The sequence below is a fragment of the Mastigoproctus giganteus genome, chromosome 6 (assembly GCF_048544385.1).
Source record: "Mastigoproctus giganteus isolate SK-2022 chromosome 6, ASM4854438v1, whole genome shotgun sequence".
NCBI lineage: Eukaryota > Metazoa > Arthropoda > Arachnida > Uropygi > Thelyphonidae > Mastigoproctus > Mastigoproctus giganteus.
The window spans coordinates 77733127-77756493 of record NC_143580.1 but is presented as its reverse complement, the minus strand read 5'-3'; the positions used below and the strand labels follow the sequence as shown (position 1 = coordinate 77756493).

The following is a 23367-nucleotide window of genomic DNA, read 5'->3' as shown; positions in this document are numbered from 1 at the left end:
AAGATTTTGGGGACATCACTCTAGATGTATGAACAAAATTTCATGATAGGACAGATCTGATCAATAGCTGTTTAGAAGAGAAGCAAGCTGTTTAGAAGAGAAGCAGTGCCAAGAGAACCTGGTTTAGTTTTATAAATGCAGAGGAAGTAATGTTTGTGGTATATTTAATCCAAAAGGCTAGAAAGCAAAGTTATCCCCAATAAAGATGCAATATCTTGTCCAGAAATATGAACTTTGCTGAAGCTGCAAGAAATAAAATGGGACTAGGTTTTAGAAGTTTTAGAAGAAATTTTTGCAAGAAATAAAATGGGACTAGGTTTTAGAAGGACTGAAGTTAATTTTCTTCTTCTTCCCTTGGAAAATTACTGGAGATCAGCATTTAAAGAACTGGTGATTGATTTACGAGAATTTGTAGCTGTTTGTAGTTTACTATCATTGGAAAACTTAGGGATAGGCTATCCAGTCAATGAAAGGAGCTAATTGATATGTTAATTGCATGCAACAACGTTAAAGAAAACATTACTAAGTGGGGCTACCAACTTTGTCACTTCTGGCCATGAGACAGATACCATGTGACTCTTACTATTCACATCATGTCACTTATTTATATTCATTTCTCCCGTTGATGTAGGTTTGTGAAGTTGCATGGTGTAATATAAATTGTGATTACATTAACTTGTGAAGAAAAACCATATAGCAGTAGTGAGAAATAATATTTAAGTGCCCTAGGCTACATACTTGAAAAATCCATAATGGCTAGCATTAGCCTTAAACCCTGCCTCAGTGCACACAAACTAACAAACACAAGTAAAATGTTTTGTTTGATGGGCCTCTATGATAAATATAACCAAAAAGTAGTAATATGTGGATACAAGCTTTTACTGAGATATTTTCTACTTTAAAAGTTTCCATGTATACCATAATAATACAAATATTTATTTAGGGAATAAATAATTTTATAAATTTAAAAATTTTCTCTTTGTGATATAAATTTGTTTTTTATCTATTCCATGTAAGCAGATGAAGAAGTTAGGCACCAACTCAGCATTGTTATGGGCCTTTATGAGAGCTTGAAGGACAGAGTAGATGCCCTCGAAGGACTTAAATTGGAGGACCCATCAAGCTCTCAGCTGCCTACATCAATGCTAGAGCTCGCACTTGATCATCAGGAAACATAGTGGCAACCTTCAGGTTTAGATAAAGGAAGAGATTTTAAAGTGATCACCTCCAGTATACTAAGTTCCGTATTTCAGGACTTGCTCCATGGTGGGTTGCCTCCACTGCATTCAGTCTGGGGGGGGGGGATGCACCTGTCCACCACATGGTCACAAACAATCAGTCATAATATATAATTTTTTTTGTACAAATTCAGATATATGAGCAAGGGACAGTAAATTTAGCATCCACCCATCGATTGCCCATCAGTCTCTTGCTGTACAGAAAGGAAAAGTATGTCTGTAGGGGCAGTACTTGGAACTACATCAACTCTACCATTGAACTCTGATGTTACAAGAACTCTGTATATAAAAAAAAAAAAAAAAAAACCCCAAGAGAGACCAACATGTGAGTAGAATATTTTTTTGTGATGCGTAATGTGTTATGTTTCTGTGTTGACTGGCCTGAATGCCGTCAAAAAAAGGGAACACCATGAGGGCTGTTTCTGACACCTATCCAAAACCATGAGGAGGTGGGACTTCTAATGTCCTAATGGTCCAAAGATGTAAGTGAATCATGCACCCATTGGAGGAAGTGCAATTCCAGTGGATACCAGCAATCCTGTGGCCAAGGCTGCCCAAGTCTTAATCACTAGGAAAAAATAAAATAAATAAAAAAATAAAGAGTATAATTAACTATGGACTAATAATTAAGTTACAACAAAAAAAGGTGAATCCATTAAGTGTGAGACAGTTCAGGAAGTGGTTGGGTGTTTACAATAAATGAGTTTTTCTAAGAGAAAACATCTTTTGTTGAGAAGTCCTGGCGGGCATGGAAATTTGGTTTATTTTTGATGAAGGTTTCATCTTGACCAGGCAGGCCAGGAAAACAGTTGTTGTCTGGCAGCTTCGTAGATAGGACAGTGGAAGAGAATATAAAGAAAAGAGTATTTGTGTACTCACAGAGACAGGAGTTCAGTTGTAGAGAGGCTGAGGTAGCAACATGGAGTTAAATGATCCATGCCCAGGCAATACAAAACAAGTATGCAGACTCCTAAGAGTGAGTCTGCTGAATGAAGCAGCAGTTGGGAAGAATTGGAAGTTTGTTCTGCTCGGAATGTTATATTAAAAGAGGCAGCAAAGCAACTAAGGAAACCCTTATCAGAGCATCCTTGGACTCAGGGGAGGTCCCCACGGACTGGAGATGTGCAAATGTATCCCCAATTCACAAAGGGGAATCGAAGGGTGACAGGAGTAATCATAGACCTGTTAGTTTAACTTCTGTTCCGGGTAAAATAATGGAGTCACTGGTTAAAGATGCACTGCAGGATTATCTAGACAAGCCTGCAGCAATAATTCAGATGCAGCATGGGTTTGTTAAGGGAAAGTCTTGTCTGGCAATTTGATAGGATATTATGATGTGGTTACAAAGGAACTGGATGCAAAAAATAATTTTTATATCATATATTTGGATTTCAGGAAAGCTTTTGACACTGTTGCGCATGGAAGAATACTGCACAAATTGGAGCAGAATGATATTAAGGGTAAGTTGCTATTGATAAAATTGATAAAAGGATGGTTGAGTGGGAGAAGACAGAGGTTGGTAATTAATGGGTGCTGCTCTTCGTAGACTAATGTTATTAGTGGAGTCCCACAGGGTTCAGTGTTGGGTCCTCTGTTGTTTTGTATATTTTTCAATGATATTGATGAAGGTATATCAGGCTTAGTGTCAAAGTTTGCAGATGATACAAAGGTTGGCAAGGTTGTTAATGGCAGTAATGGCAAAAAATGAAAAAGACCTGGGAGTAATTGTGCAGTCAGATATGAAGTTTTCTGAGCAATGTAGACAGGCTGCTAGGGCAGGTCAATGGGATTTTGTCAATGATATATAGGAATTTTACTAGCAGGGAAAAGGAGGTGATTGTCCCTCTGTATAAGGCAATGGTCAGGCCACACCTTGAGTACTGCGTACAGGTCTGGAGGCCTCATTTTAGGAAGGATGTAGATTTGCTTGGGTGTGTACAGAGAAGGGCAACAAGATTGGTGAGGGGAATGAAGGGATCCTCTTACCAAGAGATGCTTAAGTTCTACAAATTGCAGTGGCCGGAGACTAGGCACCTGCACAGTGATCTGATTGAGGTGTATAAGGCTTTGAATGGGTTGAGCACGCTGAATTCTGATGGGATCCTTCCACTTGTTCAGATTACGAACTTAAGGGGACACAAATTCAAATTAAGAAAAGACAGGTGTAGAGTAGATGTGCGGAAATTTGCCTTTAGCCAGTGGGTGGTTAATTGCTGGAACAAACTGCCATCTGTCGTTGTGGAAGTTGATAGCTTAAATAAATTTAAGGAGGAACTGGACAGGCATTTGGAGGGAATGGTGTTATTTTTTTTTTATTTTATTTTTTTTTGGCTGATGCTGTATAAGCTCATACACTTGCTTTCTTGCATCACATGCCACTACTATTACTATGATAAATTCTCGCATTTCGTAGAAAAATGACGCTGCAATTTACTCGGCACCATTGATTCATTCGACAATTTTAAATCACACACCACACATAAAGGTAGAGGACAATCTGGGTACCAGTATATGAACGTCCTATTGCCAAATAATCATCATCATTATATTTACAACAACTTTTTTCTTCTTTTTTGATGTTGATGGTTGCTCGTTTTTGTCATTTTCTCCAAGCTCGTTGTTATCAATTTGCCTCTTCTGATTTTCTTTCACAAAAAATTTATCCATTGCTAATAATTTATAAAAAAAAAATTAAAGTTACTATTATTTTAATAATTTATAAAAAAAAATTAAAGTTACTAGAATGTACACAGTTAATTTAAAATACTTGCTCTATACGAATTAACTGAATATGATATTTTAGAGATATAAAAGTACAAAAAGTACTTTTAAAACACAAAGGAAATTTCTTTCTACACTGCTTACAAGTTGCACTTATACAACTGCAGGGTGCCTGGGACAGACCCTCAAGTGATAAGAATGGCCAAATAAAGGAGAAAAGATCTACTTCTAGGAATCCAATGATGATAAAAAATTAAAGGTGAACAGATCTAGTACTAGAAATCAAAATGTGATGTCAAATTGACCACTGTAAGGGGCTGGGATCGGTGTAGCGTAAATAAATGAATTCAAATTTTATTTGAATTAATTTTTATTATAAAACTTAGAATTATTAATTTTTTTTATTTGCATTTTCTGCGGCACACCTGAAGCATAGTCGCAGCACACTAATGTGCCACGGCACACAGGTTGAGAAACGCTGCTCCACTCAATGCCACCTGTGTCTTCTGTCAAATGGAAGTCAGAATAATTCTGAACAATCTGGATGTCACAAAAGCTCCAGGTGCTGATGGCATTTCTCCACATTATCAAACCTGTGCTTTCTCCAGTTCTGTGATGTTTTTACACTTTCTTATTCCACTGTTTTTTTTTCTTCTGGTTAATGGATTTCTCCAAAATAATGGAGAAATCCATTAACCACCAAATCCTAAACCATTTTGTAACCTACCATTCTGATCAATGACCAGCAGTATGGATTCCATCAAAGTCGATCAACTGGGGATATATTAGCTAATATTACCCATTCATGTGCAAATTCAATAGAAAAGTTGTTGAAACTCAAGCAGTTGCTCTTGGCATTTCTAAGGTGTTCTAAACTAGCTTTCATCTTGTGGATTACCAACTATTTTTTTCAATTGGGTAACCAGTTTTCTCTTCGACCACATGCTCTGGTGATGGTATATAGCTCTCTGTCTTCTAACTTTTTTACTAATGCATGTATTCTCCAAGGTTCAGTTCTTTCTTCCATTCTTTTCCTCTTATATATTAATGACCTTCTTCCACTGACTAGTAATCCTATTAATAGTTTTTCTGATGAGAGACATTGCATTCTGTGTCCAGTTCGAGTAACAATGCCTTACAAAATGGCTTCATCTTCTCAAATATACACCACCAATTCCTTAAATGTTTACCTCCAGATAACTGTCCAATGGGGCACAGATAACATAGTTAATGTTGATCCTTCTAAAACTCAGTTCTGTCTTATATCTTGCAAAAAGAAATCTACTGCTCCTATGCTCTCTAGACAAGATCACATGTCTCTATTAAGGATTAGAGACTTATAATCTTTCTTGGCATCAGTAATACTGCTTCCTCTGCATTAAAAAAAAAAACTGGATTTTCTCTTTTATCCTTAGCATTGCTTGTCTTCTAAATAACTACTCACTCTGTAAAATTCTAACATGAAAAACCTGCCTGAGGCTTTCTAGACTCATTCCATTCAAAAGAAGGCAGTCAGGTAAATTAATGAACTGTCTCTCAAAGTCTCTCTACACTGTATCTCATAGATATTCTCTTTCTTCTGATGCCTTTTTTATATACTTCCATGGGCACTGTTTCTTCCAAACTGGCATCTATTAATCCAAATCAGTTTCATAGAACCAACTGTTCTTCTTCTTCATCCTCATTTATCTCTCCTAATTCTGTTTTCTGGATCAACCTTGCTTCACATCTATTTCCTGAAAACTGCAACCTACAGAAATTCAAGTCTAATGTCAACAAGTCTGTCTTCTCAGCCTTCAACCAATGCATGGTGCTAAGTACAAAACGTTTAGATACCCTTTGTGTCTGGGGAGTTTCATTAAAAAAAAAAAAGAAGCAAATGATGTGTCCCTGATTTGGATCTGGAAACAGAATAATCACATGCACACTGCTCTGGTTAAAAATGATTTAGTTTTATTGGGGGATTTCATTGTTAGGGAACAGGAAAAATTTTTTGTAATGAGGACAGACGAACTTGAATCATGGTGTGTCTGCTAGGTGCAACAATTCATGATGTCAATAACAGTCAGATTTTTTAAAGGGAGGTTTTTATTCATGTGGAGGATGAATGATATTAATCACACATGAAATGATGACCTTGCTGCACTTCTTACTACTTCTGAAGATTCTGACAGAAAAATCATCCACTAAAAGAGAAGCTGAGGCACTACTATAAAAATTGTAGGTTGGGAGTCGGGGAATGGCTAGGATGACAGTGGCTAGGACCTCCTCTGAGTCCAAGGATGGTCTCATAATTATGGCTAAGGGTTTGCTTAGTTGCTTTGCCGCCTCCTTTAATACAACTGGATAGATCCCATCCACCCCAGGTGCCTTTCTTATGTTTAACTTCAACAATTTCTCCTCCACTTTGCCCTCAGTTATTACAAAATCATTAAGCACCCTGCTACAATTTGATAACCTTCTTCCATTTTCAAACCTTAATAACTCCTCATGTGTGAATGGAGATGCAAAATACTCATTCAGTTTGTTTGCTATCTGAGCAGGATCATCAACAGTGGAACCATTGATATCAAGTGGACCAATCAGATTCATCCCCTTCCTTTTAGAGTTTATATAAGTAAAGAAATGCTTGCTGTTTTCTTAGCATCTTTTGCCAAGGATTTCTCGTAATCTGCCTTCACCTGCCTAACCTCCTTTGTGACCTGATTACAGACTAGCTTATATCTGCCATAGGCTTCTGAGTCGCTTGATAATTTATATGCATCCCATGCATTTTTCTTCTCTGTGACGAGTCTCATTAGTTCATTTGATAACCATAATCATCATCAGCCATTTTCAATCCACTGCAGGATGAAGGCCTGTCCAGCAACTTTCCAGTTCCTTCTGGTTTTGAGCACTGGCCATCCATTTACTACCCACAAACTCATAAATTTTATCTATCCATCTCCACCTTTGTCTTCCAGGTTTTCTTCTAGCTCCTCTTGGGTATCATTCTGTTATTTTCTTAGTCCATCTGTCATCATGTCTTCAAGCTATGTGTCCTACCCAAGACCATTTTAGTTCTTCAGTTTTGATAAGCATATCCTTTACTTGAGTTTGCTGCCTAATCCATGTGTTTCTCTTCTTATCTAACAGTTTGGTTCCCAATATAATTCGTTCCATTCTTCACTGTGTAGTTCTCAGTTTCTCTTCCATTCTTTTGGTGAGTGCCCAAGTTTCACTTCCATAAGTCATGGTGGGGAGTATACATTGGTCCATTATTTTACGTTTCAGACAAACTGGGATATTGTTCTTCAGTACATGACTATATTCCCTGAATGCTATCCATCCAAAATTTATTCTTCTCTTGACTTCCAGCCATTTATCATTATTACAGCTAATAACTTTTCCCAGATAAGTATATGACTCCACCTTTTCAATTACTGCTCCTTCAATCATTATTTCTGTGCCATACTTGTTCATCATTACTTTAGTTTTAGCCATATTCATCATCAGTCCAAAATCCTTACTAACTGTGCATAACTGATTAAAATTTTCCTCTAATTCTTTGGGATCGTGGCTTATGACCACAGTGTCATCTGCAAATCGTAAATGGTTTAGGTACTCTCCGTTCACATTGACTCCTTTCTGTGACCAGTCTAATCTTCTGAAAACCTCCTCAAGGGCAGCAGTAAACAGCTTCGGAGATATTGTGTCTCCTTGTCGAACTCCTTTCTCGATTTTAAATTTCCTACTGTCTTTGTCTAGTCTAATAAAGGAGGTAGCATTCTCATATATTTTCTTCAAAATCATAATATTTGGAGTATATATGCCTTGTCTTTCCAGTGCCCGAAACATTGCTTTATGCTGTATGGAGTCAAATGCCTTTTCAATCCACAAATGCCAGGCATAATGGTGTTTCATTTGCTTTCTCCATTAGCTGTGATATTACGTAAAGGTGATTCATAGTTGAGAATCCTGTCCTAAAGCCAGCTTGCTCTTTCGGTTGATTCTCATCAAGTATTCTTTCTAATCTGTTAGTAATGATCCTTGTGAACAACTTGTAGATTTGGAATAACAAGCTAATTGGTCTATAATTTCCAATTTCTGATTTATCTCCGTTCTTATGCAAACTATGATTGCATTATTCCACTGCTTAGGCATCACACCTTTTCTAATGCATTTTGTGAAGAGCCTTGCCAGTTTTTGTGTTATGTCTCTTCCTTCCATTTTTAACAACTCTACAGTAACTTCACCTTCCCCCGGGGCTTTCTGATTCTTCATTTTCTTCAATGCATGTTCTACCTCATTAGGAAGAATATCAGGTATGTCGTATGTGTTGCTAATTTGTGATTCATCTTCCCCACTTTTGGCATCATTCCCTTCCTCCTTGTATAAGTCTCTATAGTAGTCTTCTGCTATTTGAATTATGCCTTCTCTGCTGTTTTTAAGTACACCATCGCTATTCTTCAGTTTCAGTATCATTTGTCTTTCTGTATTAATGCTCATGGCTGTTGATTTACATCCTTTGTTTTCCCTTAATGCTTGTTCTACTTTTCCTGTGTTAAATCTTCTTATGTCCTCTCTGAGTCTCTTTCTAATGGCTTTGCACAACTCAGTATACTCAATTTTCTCCTTGTCAGTGTTTATTTTGCTCTTCATTTTTCGTCTTCGGTTCATAATAACAAGTGTTTCTTGACTAATTGTTTCTTCTTTGGATTTCTTTTTCCCTATAGGTTTCTTGGGCTTTATCACTTTCAAAAAGTTGTAATATTTCTCATCGATATCTTGGTCCTCAGCAGTCTGTAGAAGCTCAAACTTATTCTCAAGTTCTAGTACATACTGCTTTTCTCCTCTTCTGTTATCTCAAAGACCTTTGTATTATTTACTCGAGTCAGTTTTTTCCTTTCCTACATCTATATCAAGTGTACATCTGACCATTCTATGATCACTTCCAACATTTACCTTATACAGGACGGTAACATCATTCACGATATATCTTCTGTTAGTGAAGATGAAGACGATTTCATTAGTTGTTAATCCATTAGGACTCTTCCATGTCCACTTTCTGTTCACCCTTTGCTTGAAAAAAAGTGTTCATTACTGACAATCCTTGAAATTCTGCAAATTCCACAAGTCTTTTGCCTCTTTCATTTCTTTCACCAATTCCAAAATTTCCAAAAAACATTCTGCGCTGTTTTGTCTTTTTCCAACCTTAGCATTGAAGTCCCCCATAATAATAGTTTAGTGGGTTTTCTGCTCACCTAGAAGACTCTCAATTTTGGTGTACATTTTTTCAACCTGTTCATCATCATGGCTCGATGTTGGTGCATAAATCATTATAACCTTTAGCTTGTACTTCTTAGAAATCTTGAGTATTAGCCTTGACACCCTTGGTGATGTACTTTTGAATTCCAAAATGTTGTTTTTTAAATCTTTATGGACCAGAAACCCAACTCCACCTTCACTCCTTTCACTGTTTCCATTGGTGTACAGCAGATTTCCACTTGATAAACTTATAAGTGATTGATTTCTTCTTCTTGTTTCAACCAAACCGATGATATTCCAATTCACATTTTCTAATTCCTTTTCCAGCTCTAATATCCTGTCTTCACTGATGAGCGATCTTACGTTGTAACAGGCCAAGTTCAGTTTCCGTGCATGGTGGCCTGGTCGTACCCAGAGATTGTTAGCACCCTCTGCTTCCACTCTGATCCTCTCACTGCCGTAAGAGGGGGGAATGAAAGCCGCTGGGGGACTGAGGGCCATTTGTTTTGTCGTGCTGTTATATGCTGGAGGGTTTGGTCTTTTCCTCTTCATGCTGTCCAGGCATCTTGAAGACAACCACTCTACACGTTTGTTGCCACCTAAGTGACGTAACAGGGCTTACCATCGAGAAGGTGTGCATGAGTGGATTTTAGGGAGGTAGGCCAACTGGACTTCTCCTAAATCTTTTGAAATAGAAAGATATTGGATCCATCAGTGTTTTAGACTGAGTGTCTGATAACACACAGGATACCTGTTCTCATCTAAGCCCCCCTATTTGATAACCATTTTGGCCTAAACCTTGAATAATATTTCTTAATAGGTATGAAACTTTTAGTAGCTTCCACTATTAATTCCTTGAATGTTTCTCACTTAGAATTTACTGTTGGTATCATCGACAGTTGATACCACTGTACAGAATTTAAAAACTGTCTCTGACCACTGTACTCACCTTTACGGAAGCAAAAACCCTTTCCTTTACCCCTGATGGTAATTATATCTTTAAGTAAATCCCACATCAGTACACTGTGATCACTGCCACCTAGTGGTTACTTTATCTGCAAATTCTTAATACAAGAATGATCACTGCTGAAAACCAGATCAAGAGTATTACCCTCTCTGGTTGCCTCTTGAACATACTGCTGCAGAAAACAATCATCCAAAAAATCCACAAAAGTCTTACTAATGTGCAAGTGACCAAACCACAAGTTCCAGTCAATATCTGAGAAGTTAAAATCCCCCATTATAAGACATTCTGATTTACTAGCCCACTCTTTTTCTCTGTACAATTGTTCATTGTACTCATTTGAGTCATTAGGCCTATAACACACTCCTACTCTTATTTTTGCTTTCGCAGTGCTTAGGTCACACCAAACTGACTCAACAGTGCACTGTTCATCTATATCAACTGTATGCACTTCTTTTGATTTTATGTTTTTCTTAATTAACAGCATGACACCTCCTCCCTTCCTATCTTATCTATCCTTTCTGTACACATTGTACTCCCCAAGTACCAATTCTGCATTCCTAATATCAGTGTGACACCACGTCTCTGATAGCCCAACAATATTAGGCGCCTCCGTAGCCAGGTGAGAAGGAGCAGCAGTGCGTAGCACACGCTTCTTGATTAGACCGGGGTTTGAGCCCCTCACCACCAAATACGGAGCATGCGGAAAGGTCAGGGAATGACCACCGCACCGGAGCAATATGGTCTTAGTTGCTAATGCTCCTAAAAAAAAAAATAAAAAAAATTCCCAACAATATCCACCTTTGATGTCTTGACCAACACTTCAAATTCATCAAATTTATTTACTATACTTCTAGCATTGGTATACATGCAAGCATACGTGCAATTATTCCTAGTTACCCTGACATCCCATATACCCACCTGTTTCATGATGACTGCCATCAGTCCCTGAAACCCCCAGCACCCATCGCTCCAGGTCGCTACTTATTCTAATAGAAGTTGTGCAAGAATCACCTTGCACAACTTCTATTAGAAGTTGTGCAAGGTGCCTGCGGCTACTTTTAACCTTTTAGTCTGTGAATCCCTCCCCAAGCTAGCAGTTTTCCAACCCACCTAATAGTGCCTCGATAGCATCAGCAAATATTCTTGCACCCTTTCTATTTAAGTGTATCCCATCCCTGTAGAAGCAGTCTCTCCTGTTAACAAGCACAGACCACGCTGAAAAAAATTCTACCCCTTGAGCCTTGCACATTCCCTCTAGGGCCGAATTGATTGACAAGGGTCTCATCATGTACTCCCTCCTATCGTGTCTAGGCAGAATTGCAGACACTTTCAAATTTAACCCTTACTCAAGACTTTTTTGCAACATTGACCTGTACTTGTTAAGTAAATCTGCAGATCTCCTACTCTTAATGTCATTGGTGCCAACGTGTACAACAATATCACCTTTTGTGCCCTTAAAAGATGATATATGCTTTACAACGTCATCAACGTTTGCCCCTGGCAGACATACCCTGGTCCTATTCCATCTATCCTTTTTACACAATATATTCCCCGTCTCCCTGACAATAGAGTCACCAACAATAACTAGTTCCTTTGGGACCAGCGCATTCTGCCTTGGAGATTGCCGTTGTGTTGCCTGATGCCCAGGAGTGAGCTCTGGCATTGAGTTGGGAGAGCTTGACGGGCCCCTCATATTAATTTCTTCGACCCTACACCTCAAGCTCTCATAGACGCCCAGTAGAACGCTGAGTTGATGATGCCTAATTTCTAGACACTCTCTGCACCTGGCACACACAAAGACATCCTCCTTGGCTAGATCATGTTCTGTTCCAGAGAGTTCGGCAAACATTTCACAAGTTGCACATTTTTTTAGGCTGTGATGCATTGGAGAATTGTCCCCCCTCAGTTCTACCCACAAGTCACAGCACTCCTAACACTTTGTGCCCGTTGCTTTGCTGCTCTAGTCTGGGGCATGATATTTTATATTAATAAGATCAATAAATTTAATTAATTAATTGTCAATACTACGCTATCTAATAGAATCCTAAATGCAGTGATGCGTATTACGCTATATAATTATACGTTAGAGCTATCTAGTTACCACAATTAAAAATTTGAATTCCCTACCACTCTATACAAAAATAATGGCTGCAAGATTCGAACAAAATAACGGTTTTAAGTATATTAAGTAGTAATCTACAAAAACTCTTTATCTAAATTAAAAATAAAAATAATCAGCGTACCTATAACTATAAGACTACATATAAAGTAAAATATAAAATAACAATTAGGTAAATAAAAAGCCAAACACTTATTGCTTTTTTGGAGCCTGTAATTCACAGCTGTAATTTTTAAAGAGAGTCAGCGCCCTCTCTTTAGTACAAAAGGAATGATTTATACTATCATGCTGATCTGTATGATACATATAATTGTTGATGATGTTTTCATTAAAACTGCATTGTTGTAACAGAAGTTTAGTATTTATGCACATACTTTATTTTATTTGTAGAGCATTAGTGACAAAGAAAAAAATAAATACACTTTTCTCTTTACACTCCAGGAAGGCCATGTATGATCAGAGGAGTTTAAAACTACAGCTGTTTACAAGAGTCTTACTGTTTTGTGACATCATGTGGATTCAAATGTCATGGAATTATGATGTATTTTTATGTTTGCAATACTCACCACTCTGCTATGATTTGCTTTAATAAGAATTATTTATAAATAATTCGCATTACTGGAATTTCAGTTTTGTGGTAAAAATCTACAGACATTTAATCTGGTGAAATGTTAAGTTAACAACAGCTTGGCTGTTTGGATAACCAAATAAAAAATGAACTTTCTTAGTTTAGGCTAACTATAGGATATGTAACATGAAATTACCTGCCAAAAGATAACAAGCTCAATAACTGCAAGAAACCTCATATACGTGCAGCTGGGATCTAACCATCGTACATGTGTCCAACTAAGGGAGAAGGCAATGAAATATTTTTAAAAAGATAAGACTTATTTCAAATACATCAGCTGTTTCTAGTTTAAAAATAAAACGACTAGAAAATATAAGTTATTGCTATCATATATTCCTTCAAAACAAGGGAAGAATTCAAATTTCAAACTTCTTGCACATATTTATATTACATCATTTCAATAATATTAAGAGACTCTACTGTGTGTGCATTCACCATTTGGTGGAATACAAATGAGTATTTCCTAACCAATATGTTTTTGCAATTTTTACTACACAAGCATCTTAAAACTACCTCAGATAAATGTATAATTTTTTGTTAAACAGTTAAGGAATAGTAAAGACTAATTTATCCTATATGAACCGTGAAGGTTTATAACTAAAGATATTAAATAATCTGATACCTTTAACAAAGAGAATGGGTGGGAACCATATTGATAAAAGATGTTATTTGTTGCTATTGTTACTATAAAGAGACGGTGGTACAACCTATAGTCTAAAATATATAATCATCAACACACAATAAAGATCATTACATTGTGGAAAACCAAGAAATAACAGTAAAGAAAAGAATTTTAATGACGAACCCTTGTAATAAACGTGTACAATTCATGCAAATGATCAGAATTGAAAGAAGTAGTCCAAATAATTTCAAAATATACAGGACATTTATCTTAGCAGTGTAAGTTGTTGAACTAAGTTACAGTTTTGCTGGTACAGGAGCAAAAATCTCTCCAATAATATAAAATTCAGAAATTAAGTATGCCTCTTGCTCATGTATGAATTCATAAGCATTATGATGCACAAGTCTATTAAACTGAAAGGAAAAACACTGTCCCTAAAGGGCCCGGCATCTTTGACTGTCTCCTCTTTTTTTTAAATTTTCATTAATTAAGTAGGTGCCCAAACATGTTCTTTGCCTCTGGGCCTGAAAAAGGCCCAGAGGCAAAGAACATGTTTGGGCACGTTAGTGAAGTGAAGTTAGAAGCTACACTACTGACTAAAGGAATATATTTTACATTACATTGTACTGATATGAACTTGTCCCACTTGCCCCAATGTTGCACAAAATAATGTTCTTCTGTAGCACGGCTGTCCCACAAACACAAAAAACAACAATATTTTGTGAAACCCCACCCTGTAAACTAACAAGCAAACCAATAACCTTAAGATTATGTTCCAACCATAATCTTGTTATTTTATAGCATGTAGAACCTTAGACACTTTCAAGACTTTCTTTAAGTCTAACTGAATGAAACAGAGGAACTGATGGAAATTCGTTGCCATTATGAAGCAAAACTGTTTTTAAAATTAATTTTGAGGCATTTATGAATAAACGCCATTCATCTGACTTATGCACAACACCTAGTTCTTTCAGAAGTCCAATAATGTCTTTGCAAGAACACATGCTGTCCTCTGAAGGATAGCACGTGTTCTTGCAAAGACATTATACAGAAGAGCATCAGTTATCTGGAATAATTAATGTCAGACCTCTTCTGGATAGCAAAATTTTCCAGATAACCGAAAGTAAGGTAAAATTAAATAAATTCTGTTATAATGTATTAAAGTAAAAGAAAAAGACTTTAAATAGCATGAAAAAAAATGAAATTATTTAATTAAAAAAAATAATATTAATAACTTATACATAAAAATTTGCACATTTACATATGTATGTATATTTGGATAGGTATTTTAAAGTAAATTTTATGTAGAAAAATTTTTAAAGTAATCTTTTAAAATAATGTTTGATTGTTTTTTGTTTCGCTTGTGACCTTTTTTTATGCTAAATCTCTCAAGTTCCTTAATAATATCAACTTGATTATATCATATTCTTCCTAGCTTTCTGCCCATTTCAATGCTGTTCTTTTCATTGACATTTTACCGAGAAATATAATAAATCACACAGTTTAGGGCCGATATTATTCTTACCAAATCTAGAACTAAACTAAACATAATATGAAATGAAGAGAACAAAATATGTCAGGGAAAATTGGGTTCTCAGAAGCAAATGACTAAACTCTATCACTCATGGTTTCCAAGAAAACCCATTAGTCCTAATCAAACACTTCACCAGATATACAAAGTAAAAAAACAGGTAGAAATACTCTCGTAGCATAATAAACATTTGTCACAAATACTACCATTAATAAAAAGAAGAAGGAAAATCAGCCTTTCAAATTATTCCAGATAACAGACTTTACTGATAACCGACGTTCTACTATATTTCGAAAACTTTTCATGTCTTTTTCAAAACACCGAAATCATTGTTCCTGCTGCAAGTATATTCCACTGCTATAACCTAGAACCTACTTGGAAAACCTTGGCACAGCCTACAAAAATCCTCACCAAAAATGCTATGTGTGCTCTCTTCAAACTGTAAACTGTTGCATCGGAATTTGAATCTAAGAACCATAGGTAATCAGATTATTCATCCCAAGAAAACTGAGGCCAGAATCGATTGCTAAAATTAAGAGAATTAACTTATATCTGTTAAAATAAATTAGTATGTCATACATTACTGGCTAGATTATGCGAAATTGGCATATTTTGGTAAAACGTAACTCCCTCTATATTTAATAACTGTGATGTGATATGAAACTATCATGATAATTTTCAAAATCTACGCATAAAAATTGGTTAAAAACAGCATTTAAGTTCTTGGAGGTAAAAACAGTGTTGGCTAGTGTAATTTATTAAAATAAATCTATTCTGCAAATTTCCTTACCCTACCCAAAAACTGAATAAAACAGATATTTGGATAGATTCAGAACATAAAGAAAAAATACAAACTGTCTGTTTCACCAATGAATAAAATAAACCAAAACAATGTGCTAGTTTTCCATCTTACACTTAGCATAAACTAATGTTTCCCAAACTTAAAACATTCAAATAATTTCAGAACACTGGTCTTATTAATGTCCTGGTCTTATCCCTTCCTCCAATTATATCAAAATCAGTTAACTCAAAAGTAATCAAACTATTTTATGATTAAGCTTCAGGTGCAAAGCTTTAAAAAAAAAAGCTTTGAGGCAAACCAAAAACAAAAAATAATACAGAAAAAATCATGAGTTTTATCAGTACTGTCAGTAAATGTAAAATATGGTAATTATTAAATTGAAACTTATATACCTACCTGGAAATAAAATTTGTAGAGTTGTTCAATTACCTGCTTATGACCTAACAGCGATGCAAGGATATCAGGCTTGATATTAACTTACAGAAATGAGGTTCACATTGATGAGGCGATTTATTATTTTTTTTTCTTTCCTTTTTCTTTGTTCAATGCCAACAGGTGCCAAGAATCTAAATTAACACACATATGAGGTGGGTTATGCAGAAGACAAGATAACTACTTTGTCTGATAGAGTAAAGTATTTGGAACAAATATTCCACCAAAAAAATTATTCCAGTGTCTTTTGTTAAAATGCTGTTGTCAGAAAACCAGCTGAGATGAATTTCAAAAGCTGTTCTTCTTCTGAAGCTGAAAGATTATTTGGAAATATTTGCACTTTCACAAGGAAAGGGTTTCTTATCCAATCAAAGCTTTCATATGGTTCAGAAAGTACTTACAAAGACCTTTCTTCAAGCCTTCCACAAAGTGCTAGTATGCAACACTCCAGCATCAAGATCTTTATTTGATTTGACCATGAAGGCATAAAGGGATGGAAAGGAATTCAATTTACCACGACTAAGATATTTACTACACAGCTCCAGTTTTGGGAGTATCACACTCCTCACTTTTTCTTGAACATGTAATATTGGTGTCACCTTGTATTGTGAGGATAAATGAAGATGTTAAAATGAACAAAGATATTTCCAGTTTATGATAATTTACATAGCCGTGTCAGCTCATATACATGCTCTCAATGGTTCCATTCAGGAAAACATTAAAGTCTTCAGCTCAAGCTGAGCTAGAATTTTTCCAAGAAAAAAACAATGCATTTGGTTTTTGGTGTGTACAGAGAAGGGCAATAAGATTGGCGAGGGGAATGAAGGGGTCCTCTTACCAAGAAGGGCTTAAGTTCTGCAAATTGTAGCGGCTGGAGACTAGGCACCTTCGAGGTGATCTGATTGAGGTGTATAAGGTCTTGAATGAGTTGAGCATGCTGGTCTGATGGGATTCTTCCACTTGCTCAGATTACGAACCTAAGAGGGCATAAATTCAAACTGAGGAAAGACAATTGTAGCATAGATGTGCAGAAATTTGCTGTTAGCCAGCGGGTGGTTAATTGCTGGAACAAACTTCAATCTGTTGTTGTGGAGATTTTTTTTTTTTTTTATGTGAACCCCAAACACGAGAGGTATTAGAACCTATAGTACTTAGTACCGTGCTTGGGTTGGAGACTGAGAAGACGAAAGAAGATATTTGTTGACATTGGACTTGAACTTCTGTAGATTGTAATTTTCAGGAAATACGTATGAAGGAAGGTTGTTCCAGAAAACGGCAGTTGAATGAATAAATGAGGAAGATGAAAAGTTGGTTCTGTGGGTTTGAAGTTGGACAGTAAATGGATGTTGGCTGGTGGCGGCACGTGTTCGGACTTGTTTTGAAAGAGAGAGCTGGAATTATAGAAGCTAATTCAGAAGAACAGTGCCCATGGAAGTATCTGTAGAAGAGGCATGCAGCAGAAACAGTGCGTCTATGAGACAGCGAGTGGAGAGACTCTGTTAGAGATGAATCATTAATTAACCTAACTGCCCTCTTCTGAATGGAATCAAGAAGCCTGAGAGAGGTTTTGGGGGAACCATCCCAGATGTGGGAACAATATTCCATGGCAGGGCAGATTTGCGATTTATACAGAGTGAGCAGCTGTTTGCAAGAAAAGTAACGCCGAGAGCGAAAGAGAAAACCAAGTTTTTTAGATGCAGAGGAAGCAATATTTGTAATGTGCTTGTGCCAAGAGAGATTAGAAGTCAGGGTAATCCCCAAAAGAGATATATCATTTTGCCTAGAAATCGGAGTGTCACTAAAGATAAGCATAGGAGCAGAAGAATCCTTTTTGTGAGATATAAGACAAGACTGAGTTTTAGAAGGGTTGAAATCAACTAAGTTGTCTTTGCCCCACTGGAGAATTACCTGAAGATCGGCATTTAAGGAATTGGTAGCAGATTTTCGAGAAGTTAAAGCTGATTGAGCAGGACAAGGTTTCTCAAAATGGAAAGTTGAATGCAATGTGCTATCATCGGCAAAACTATGGATAGGATTTCCAGTCAATGGAAGAAGGTCATTGATATACAAGAGGAAAGGAGTGGGGGAAAAAACTGAACCTTGGGGGACACCGGCATTAGTGAAGTTAGAAGACAGAGAGCCATCACCCTCAGTGAGCGATCAGAGAGAAAACTGGATAACCAATTACTAAAAACAGTTGGCAAACCATAAGATGGAAGCTTGTTTAGAAGACCTTTATGCCAAACACGATCAAATGCCTTTGAGATGTCAAGAGCAACTACTTGTGTTTCACCGGACCTTTTCATCGACACTGACGGAATCTATACTGGTGATCGTTGATCAGACGGAAGGTTTCTAGGTAGTTTAAGAGTTGGCGGTTAATTGATTTTTCCATTACTTTAGAAAGAGTAGAAGTAATTGCAATGGGACGATAATTGGATGGGAGGGATTTGTCACCCTTTTTAGGAACTGGCTGGATATGAGCAAATTTCCAAGCAGAAGGAAAAACACCTTTAGAATAAGAAAGTGAAAAAAGGTGGCAAAGAATAGGAGTAAGTTCAGGAGCATAGGTTTTGAGAACAAGTGGAGAAATACCATCAGGACCTGGAGCTTTCTTAGCATCGAGATTCATCAAAATCCTTCTGATATCCTTTTGACGGAAGACCACAGGAGGCACTGAATGGAGTGTGTTGGGAATGGTGGGAGGAGTTTTACCAAGATCATTAATACATGAGCTGGAAGAAAAATGGAATGCTAGCAGGTCAGCTTTATCCTTGGCTGAAGTGACAACAGAACCATCTGGTTTGGACAGAGGTGGGAGCAGAGATGTGCAAAAGTTGCGGCCAATAGCTTTGGCAAGAGACCAGAATGCTCGGCTACCATTAGGGCAAGAAGCAAGTTTTCTACTCTTAGCCTGTTCAAACTCTAGTTTGGACTGATTAATAACTGCTTTACAATTGTTGCGAGCTTTGGTGTAGGCAGAAAATGAAACTGAAGAATTAGAAACAAGCCAATTACAATATGCAACATTCTTCTCTTGGACAGCCTTAGCACATTTATTGGAAAACCAAGGTTTAGATAAAGGACGAGATTTTAAAGTGGAGTGTGGGATAAAGGATTCCATTCCTGCAAGAATAATTTCATTGACACGATCTGAGCAAACGTTGACATCAGAACTTTTGAAACAGTAATCCGACCAAGGAAAAGAAGAAAAGAAGTCTCGCAGGTCATCCCATTTTGCATTCTTGTAATGCCAAACAACACGAGGTTGGGAATAGCCATGAGATAAAGGTTCCATTGGAGAAGAGACAATCACCAAGTTGTGATCTGAAGTGCCTAAAGGAGCTCTTACTTCGACCGTGTACTTAGAAGGGTTGTTTGTGAGAAAAAGATCAAGCGTATTGGCTGTATGATTAGGATATATCCGGTATTCTTGTAGGTAAATGAACAATCTGTGCTAGGTCATTAGTAATTGCAAAAGCCTCAGCATCTCGACCTGCTGGGTCAGTGTGACTAGAAAACGGAAGCCAGCTGAGGTTGTGAACATTAAAATCACCAAGGAAAATTACCTCACTGTTAGGAGAGAGTTGGACTGGAGAAAGTCAAGTTGCAACGAGAGGAATTCAAAGAGCTCCAAGTGATTAGTTGAGTTGGGTGAACGGTAGAGACAACAGATGAATTTGACACAATGAGGTTGAGAGATTTTAAGCCAGAGAAGATCAAAGAGAGGAGATTCCAAATTACCAAGTCTCTGACAGGGAATATCAGAACGGACATATGCACAAGTACCACCTTTGAGGCGAAAGGAATCATACAGCGAATAATTTGGGTATCTGAGATGAGCAGTAGTTGAATCAACTGATAACTGAGATTCTGTCAGAAAAAGTAGATGAGGTTTGGCAGACTGCAAGTGGAAATGGACATCGTTGAGATTAGAATTGAGACCACGTATATTTGTGAAATGAATTAGGAAGTCCTTGGGAGGTTTAGATCTTTTCGCAGATAAGCTTGCTCTATTAGTTTGACAATTCATGGTGTATTCAATGGTAAGAAAAAGTGGGTGGGACATGCTGTATGAAGTAATGAAATTTTTGGATATGGCGTATATGTGGTAAGAATATACCCAGATCCTTGACATAACGTGGCCTCGTCAATGCTCCCCGCATACACACTACTCGGACTCCTTCCAGTCACTATCTGGCAGAGTAGAGGTAGCACGATTATACACTAGCTGATCCGGAAGCCTCCTAGAGAGTTACCAATAGGTCCGGTCCGGTCCGGTGTACTAACTAGCGGCCGGCCTGCGAAAACCGTTTTAGAGCTGTACCCTCAAAATGTAAGGAATATTGGATCTTGCCACAACGTTCATTATAACCTCAAAAGTCATTAATCATACTGCATGATGGAAGAGATAGGGAAGGGTTGACCGGAACTTAGCTCTAGAGACTAAACATGGGTTCCACCACTTCAAGCCTCCAATAAGCAAAGTGGTGGTATTTCACCGGTTGATGAGAGTCATCTTCCACCTAGTACTGCCTGGTAACATAGAGGGGCGGCGTTCCTCCATGTGGTGTGGGCGCCACACCTCGACCCCTGCTTACGTTGGTTCACACCTGAGTGGTCACCCACCATGTACTTGTGCATGGGGGTTATACCCAGGATTACTAACAGTCCCACCATCGTGAAGGTGCAAGCAGAGGATTTGGCTGTCACAGACCATCCGGACTTCGCCGAAATTGGGTCTACTTGACTTGAGTGTCACCCGAATATCAGTTCCATCAGCGTTTTAGACTCCCAGGTAGCAAGTACAGCTTGTCTGGCATATCTGAGAGAATGTCTGTGACAACCTCAAGGACCAAAGAGATCTTAAGGACCAAACAGATCAAAGAGATCTCAAGGAGATTGATAGCTTAAATAAATTTAAGGAAGAATTGGACAAACGTTTAGAGGAAATGGTTGTGTGAAATTGTTTTTTTTTTTTTTTGACTGATGCTACATAAGCTCATATGCGTGCTTTCTTGCAACATATGCCTCTATTACTACACTGGTGTGCAAAATTTAAGGACCAGTCAGGTCTTCCTGTAGCTTCTCATAGGAGTGGCCTGGATATGGGAAAAGCATACCAAAGGAACCTCGTGAGGAACAGAAATGATGAAGGAAACCACACCAACACAACAATGGAAACAAAAAAACGGTACAGAGGGGCTTTATTCAAAAATGGCAACATAGCACTGGCTGCCATGATACAGATGCATCACTGCAAAAGATGGAACAAAGGGAAGAGGTGGTCCTCAGTAGAAGATATGGCCACCCCTAATGTCAATGCAGGCTTTGCACCACCTGTCCACACTTAGAAAAATGTTGATGATAAGTTCTTGCGGTAACATCGTCCATTCCTCTGTCAGTGGCATCTTCAGCCTGTCAACATTTTCTGGTGGGTGTGGACATGCCGCTAGGCGTCTCCCCAGAGCGTCCCATATGTGTTCGATGGAATTTAGATCGATGAGAACGGGCAGGCCAATCCATATGAATGATGTCCTCACTTTCCAAAAGCATATCAACAGCTGCAGTGCGATGGGGTGTGGCGTTATCATCCATAAACACGAACTCGGGGGCCAATGGCACCTTGGAACAGACGCACATGGGGAATGATTACCTCAGTACAGTAGAGTGCACTGGTTACAGTACTGCCTTCCAGTATCTGGAGTTGTGTACAACCATCCAAGATAATGCCTCCCTGGACGAGAACATCTCGACTGCCATATCGATCCCTTTCAGTAATATTTGCGGGGTGATACTGTGTGCCAACCTCTCGCCAGATTAGCTGATGTCCAGAATTGTTGCTGAGACTGAATCTACTCTCATCAATAAAGAGTACCTTAAGTAAAGATTTTGTGGTTGTAACCTTTAGAAATAGTATTGGTCCTTAAGTTTTGCACACCAGTGTATTATCTGTAAAATCTTTTTAGTATGAAACCAAAGTTCAAATCTCAGTTCACTTTGTTGCAAAGTTTAGCAAAAATACAGGCATTTGATGGCCACCTTTCATAAAATTAAAAATTTTAGCAGCTTCAGAAAGTACTTGCTGTAGATCTGCAGGTATGTCATACATTCACTATTGTATACATTTTCATGTGTATACAATAGTGAGTTGAATTTACTTCTGGAGCAACAGCCTAAACACATACAACTTTATTTGCACCTGGCATGGCTGTGGAAAATCTGTGCATATCCCAACATACAGGCAGCAATCCAAGTCACTGATAAAGTCATCAATAACATTGAAAATAGCTTCCTCAGCTGGTAAAGGCTGGAAGAAAAAATATCATAATGGGTATCTCCATTTAGACTGCATCTGGAAAATAATAACAGAGTAGCTAAATTCATATCTGTGATTTCACTGGCACGAAGTGCATGGTAGTAACTTTGTAGTACTCGTAACAATAATTGGTGCCTTATGGTTTTTTTTTTTTTTTTTGTCAAATATGTAATTCTATTATCAAAATCATCCACTCGTTTTACAGGGGAACACTATCAACTGCTGTTTCCATCTCTTACTTTCACCATATTACTTTGGCCATAAGTTTTATCAGTCTCTTGTCAACCACTTCAGTAGGTCCAGACTTTGCTATTAAGTAGAACATACTAGAAGAAGCTTTAACACTTTCATATTTTTTGCTTCTCTTCACACTGCTTGCTATTTACTTTAACCTTTGGATATGCTTTCTTATTTTGGAAGCATTCTACTGCTTTGTTATGGTACTCTATATGTTTTTTGTGAAACTGGCATTTAAAGGTTTCATATTATTATTTGTGAGTCAAAAAAAATCACACATGGTGAAATTTGTTCTGACTCAATGTCTGTACACAAAAATACTAATTTAATCTTCATAATTCTGGGATATCCCTTCCTTTTCTTTGCTGCTGATATTTTCAACACACTCAGAGATGGTCACTAATTTGGCCTTAAATCTTGTCTGATACATTTATATCACTGCACTTTTCATCACAGTTAACACTCCAACTCACATTTCCTCCATGCCTTTCTAAATGTGTACTT

The 23367-nt window shown here is 37.5% G+C and overlaps 1 protein-coding gene across 1 annotated transcript in view; it reads right to left on the bottom strand.

Annotated features, from left to right (window-relative positions):
- LOC150084421 (phosphatidylserine synthase-like) overlaps window positions 1–23367 on the bottom strand; it is a 235729-nt gene that overhangs the window by 81615 nt on the left and 130747 nt on the right. The window contains exon 8 of the mRNA XM_090375214.1: window positions 13057–13138. Coding sequence (XP_090231340.1) covers window positions 13057–13138 — 82 coding nt within the window. The remainder of the gene's footprint in view (window positions 1–13056; window positions 13139–23367) is intronic.